The sequence below is a fragment of the Clupea harengus genome, chromosome 24, assembly GCF_900700415.2.
Source record: "Clupea harengus chromosome 24, Ch_v2.0.2, whole genome shotgun sequence".
NCBI classification, from domain to species: Eukaryota; Metazoa; Chordata; class Actinopteri; order Clupeiformes; family Clupeidae; genus Clupea; species Clupea harengus.
In genome coordinates, this window is record NC_045175.1 from 18,330,658 (window position 1) to 18,335,923 (window position 5,266).

The window sequence follows — 5,266 nt, forward strand, 5'->3', positions numbered from 1 at the left end:
ATTTGTGTTTGTGTGTGTGTCTGCACTCACGCGTGTGTGTCTGTGTGTGCGCACATGCACACGCCCGTTGTGTGTGCGTATGTGTGTCTGCACTCATGTGTGTGTGTGTGTCTGTGTGTGCCAAACAGCTGCACAGGAGGAGAAATAGTAAATGTATATAAAAATGTTTAAATAATAAATGTAAATGTTTCATTGTTCATGAAAAGGGAAGTAGAGCGGTTTATTGAATCAGTCGGTGTTCTTGTATTCTTGTACATGTGACGACAAGACATCAGTGGAATTCTATTTACATTCTTGTATTGGGCAAGAGCAGTACGTCTTAGCCTGGCATTGTGTGTGTGTGTGTGTGTGTGCGTGTTTCTCTGTGTGTCTGTCTGTGTCTATGTGTCTGTGTGTGTGTCTGTGTGTGTGTCTGTGTGTGTGTCTATGTGTGTGTCTATGTGTGTGTCTCTGTGTGTGTGTCTGTGTGTGTCTGTGTCTGTGTACATTATTGTATTGTGCAGGATCAGTAGGTCTTTACCTGGCATTGGCCAACTTCATACCGTGGTGTAGATATCATTCCCAGTGATCCATCAGGTTATGAGTTTGACGGCATCCTGAGAGTCAGGCACCTTATTGTTCAGGTTTCTTCTTCTTTCCACTCTATTCTTCAGGGGATCTTTGGTTTAGGGACTTTTTTTAAACTGACGCTAGTTCTAGACAGTTGTCTGTCGCCCCCTAGATTACATTGAGTAGCATTACACTCTGAGGAAACAATAAATGGGAAAGATCTGTGTGTGTGTGTGTGTGTGTGTGTGTGTATTGGAGATCTGAATGTGAGAGCTGGTGGACTGGTACAAGTACAATATCAGGTCCAGACCCGTGCCAGTAGGTCGAGCTGATCAATTGATTGATTGATTGATTGATCACTATCTGTGGTTTCGAGTTATATGTGGCTTACATGTGTATCTGAGAAAAAACAAGCTAAATATCAAAATGCCTGGAGATGCACAATAACAATTTTGGAAGATGTCCAGCCAGAATGTACCAGTATTCATGTGCATCCATTTCACAGACTGTTCTCTTATCAGCTTCCAGGAAAAAACAAACAAACATGCAAATAGTCAGCCATCGGTAAGGAAGAGGTGAGATGTAAACAATGAATGAACAACACAGGTTGATCAAAGGCTATGACACTTTTGAGTTTTGTTCTATTTTTATTTTGTATACAAAATCTCTCTTCTCGATCTCTTTCCTGGTCTCTTTCTCTTTCCACCTCTATTTTTTTCCGGCGGAATGGGAGGCAGGCTAAGCATGAAAAAGAGAGATAGAGAGAGAAAGAGAACAGGGGAGAGATACAACGAGAGGTCAAAAAGAAGAGACAGGGTCATCCAGTTCACAGACTCCCACACATTGTTTGTTTTTTTAACTATGTTTTTCTCCATTCAGTTTTTTTTCTCGTTTTCATTTTTTTGTTTGTTTGTGATAGAAGATCGCATCCTTATATGTTCTTAAAGTTTTTTTTTTTTTGAAAGTTCAGTTCTATTTACAAAGACCAAACAACGCCACTAGGAGGCGCTCTGAAACACTTTTCAGTTTCACAGTTCTGTTCCGAGGCCTGGTCGTCACAGCACCACATCGCACATCGTGTCCTCCAACTGTCCAACCAACAAACCGAGAGGTGGACTTTCGAAGGTCGACTCTGATCCTCGGGAGCGAGAAGGGATGGCATTGGTTGAGGCCTGGGGTTGTGTATAGGTTATATGTTGAAGAAAGTCTGAAAGTCTATATAGTCCCTTTCTCCCAGAAGAAAGCGTGTTAAGTCCAAAATGTTCACGCCATGTTTGACAACCGCCAGTGCCTTCCCTTAGGTCACTCATTTGATCTCTCAACTTTGACCTCAGCAGGTCATTCAGTCTTGTCTGTAAGAAGCTGAGCCTACAGGGCTCTCCAGTCGCTCCTTGTGTGTGTTTTTGTTTTCCCGTAGAAAGATGTGTGTGTGTGTATGAGTGTGTGTGAGTGTGTGTGTGTGTGTGTGTGTGTGTGTGTGTGTGTGTGTGTGTGTATGTGTGCGTGTATTAGAGAGAGAGATTTTTTTTGGCAATGTTGAAGCGCTGTTGGGGGCGGGGGTTGTTTGGCATAAAAGCCTGTCACATTCTCCAAAGGGGCAAACAAGGGCAGAAAAGGCGGGAGAAAACGAAAACACTAAGAATCAATTAAAGTGACTGACAATACATCAATAACACTCCACCCAGTCAGAACGATAGATAGAGAAAGAGAGAGGGAGAGAGAGAGAGAGAGAGAGAGATAGAGAAAGATATGAATTAAATGAGCAGAGTGGAATGGCATGACAGAGAGAGAGAGAGAGAGAGACAGAGAGAGAGAGAGAGAGACAGAGAGAGAGAGACAGAGAGAGAAAGAGAGAGAGACAGAGAGAGAGAGAGAGAGAGAGAGACAAAGAGAGAGAGAGAGAAGTAAAGTAATAAAAAGAATGGTAAGCAGATGTAGAAGAGAAAAAGGAGGAAGATAAAATAAGCCAGGGATCGAGGGATGAAGAGTATTTGTGTGTGTGCGATGAGGGCAGTGAAATGAGCTGGGTGGGTGTGTGGGCGACCGGGAGACAGAGGCAGGGAGAAGGACGGCATGGCAAAACCACTACCACCTTCATCATCATCACCATCCTCATCATCATCATCATTGGTGTCATATTAAACTTCATAATGGTGCCAATGGTTATTGCCTTGCGACCACCATCAGAGAAACAATCATAACAATGACATCATCATCACCACCATAACCATCATCTTCATCATCATCACGATTATCATCATCATTCTAACAAAAACTTTAATCTTTACCTAAGCTGATGGTTATGGTGAAGTCAGCATCATTTCAACTTATCAAGTAAGTAATGACCAAGCATTCTACTGCTCCCATCAACATTTTGATGAAGGTCACCATCACCACCATCATCATCATCACCATCATCATTACAATCATCTTCATCATCTGTTGTCATTGTTATGATCATTTTCATCTAAGCGACGACTGTGAAGATGATAAGGCTAGGAGTCGTCTCAATCATCATCATCTTCTTTGTTGTCGTCACAGCGATGGCATCACGGCTGGTCCTCCTCCCCTTCCTCCGTGTCCCGGTCACCAGCGCCCTAGTCACAGGCTCGTCACCAGCTGCATCTGTCCGTCACCTTCTCCGTGGGTGGGCTCCAGCCCCATCCCCGCGTCCTGATTGGTCCGCCGTGGCGGGGGCTGGTAGAATGCGGAGATGTGGGCGGGGCGGCTGGCGCTGAAGTAGAGCTCATCAGGGGGCAGGCCACCGCTTCCTCCTCCTCCTCCTCCTCCTCCTCCTCCTCCGCCCCTTGACCCTGTCATGACCTCTACCAGCCCCTCGGGGCTGCTGTCGGGGTAGGAAGAGTCTCGGTCCCGGCCGGCTCCGCCCATGCTCTCCGTGAGCTCGGCTGATAGGCTCTCAGACTCCTCCTCGCTCTGGTAGAACACAGATTGGGTGTGGTGGTGCTCCAGGAGGCGGGGCTTCTCTGGTAGGCGGGGCTTGTCGGGTAGGCGGGGCTTCTCCAGGGCCTTGTAGAGGAGCTCGTCCTCATCGTCAGGGGGCGGCGGCGGTGGGCGGGGCAAGGGTCGCTGGGGCGGTTCCCGTTGCCCTGTTGACGACAGGAAGTCTTGGCTCTGATGGCGTGGCTCCGTGCCAAGCTCCGCCCCTCCTCCTCCACCAACACCGCCGCCGCCGCCGCCTCCTCCTCCTGTGTGGCTGGTGCCATAGCGATCGGTTGATGGGCGCAGGTTGCTATGCACCAGCTCGGAGATGATCATCTTCTCCAGGGCGGCGGCGTCCGATAGGTTCCTCCGCATCCCGCCTCCTCCTCCTCCTCCGCCAGCGCCGCTGTGCTCCGCCCCTCTCGGGGTCAGCAGGGTGGAGCAGTGCTCCCCAGACACGCCCCCTTGGACAGATCCGCCCACCCCTAGAAAGTCGGTGCTGCCGCCACCCACGCCGTGCAGCGAATAGCTGTTGTTGTAGTTGCCATTCAGACGCACGCCCTCCAGTCCGCTGGACTCACGGCTGCGAGACAAGGTCCCCTCTGGTGGACAGACCGAGAAACACAACACAGTGAACATATAGATCAGTGAACATATAGATATAGATATAGAAATACTTTTCACATTAAATTACATTAAATATACATACAGTATAGATACTAACAATCAGTCAATAACAAACAAGCTATCACCAACAACACCATTACTAACATCAACGCCACTGTCAAAAATGATAATGAGGAGAACAATCATTATCGTGACAGTCAATGAAGCCACATTTACTAAGAGGTACATGACAATGTGACATGAATGCAATATGAATGACAGGTAATAACTATTCATATTCGTAGAACGAGTGCTATTATCGCTTTTAGTTTATCACTATATTATCACTGTATTGTCACGGTTATAGTGACACCATCACTATAACCTACTTAACTATTAAAATCACAACAGATATCAGAAATAATGCCACAACTACTACTACTAATCCTTTTCTTATTATCACTACAAGAAGTACAAGTAATGGTAACATCAATGTCATGCTAACATAAACAACAGCAGTGGCTCAGCCCTCATAGTCCAGAGCATTCATTCACTCATGCGTTCATTCATTCATTCATTCATTCATTCATTCATTCATTCATTCATTCATTCATTCACGTGTTCATTAAATCATTCATACGTTCATATATTCAGCCCTCATAGTCTCGAGCCATCACAGTCATTCTCCAATCCCATTAGAGTTTCATAACTTCCTGTTTCTGTCGGTGGGGGTACATTAACCTTTAACGTTTGTGTCTGACTCAACCCCACATCATCTGAGTGATCGCGTCATCTGGCCTGTTGTGACTAAGGGCCTTATTCACATCCACATCCATTCATGTGTTCATTCATTCATTCATCCATTCATTCATTCATCCATTCATCCATTCATTCATTCATTCATTCTTTTGTTTGTTCGTCCGTTAAATAATTTGTTCATTTGGCAGACGCTATTAGTCATAGCGGCTATTAATTCTGAGACGAGAGGGGTCATGAAAAAAACACCACAACAACACAAATGGAGGAGGGAGTGAGGAGTGGTGAAGGGCATTGGAGGTCGTACTTGAGTCTCTGTATGTTCCTGTTCAGCATCAGCAGACCAGGGAGAAGGAGAAGGAGAGAGACACAGAGAGAGAGAGAGAGAGAGAGAGAGAGAGAGACAGAGAGAGAG

General features: G+C 46.1%; 1 protein-coding gene across 1 annotated transcript in view; it reads right to left on the bottom strand.

The window, feature by feature from the left end:
* Positions 1-2,389: 2,389 nt before the first annotated feature.
* Positions 2,390-5,266, bottom strand: part of LOC105895833 (adhesion G protein-coupled receptor L1-like) — a 10,227-nt gene continuing 7,350 nt past the window's right edge. Inside the window, exons 10-11 of the mRNA XM_031562083.2 lie at positions 5,159-5,176; positions 2,390-4,091 (exon numbers count right to left, since the gene is read on the bottom strand). Coding sequence (XP_031417943.1) covers positions 3,151-4,091; positions 5,159-5,176 — 959 coding nt within the window. The 3' untranslated portion in view covers positions 2,390-3,150. The remainder of the gene's footprint in view (positions 4,092-5,158; positions 5,177-5,266) is intronic.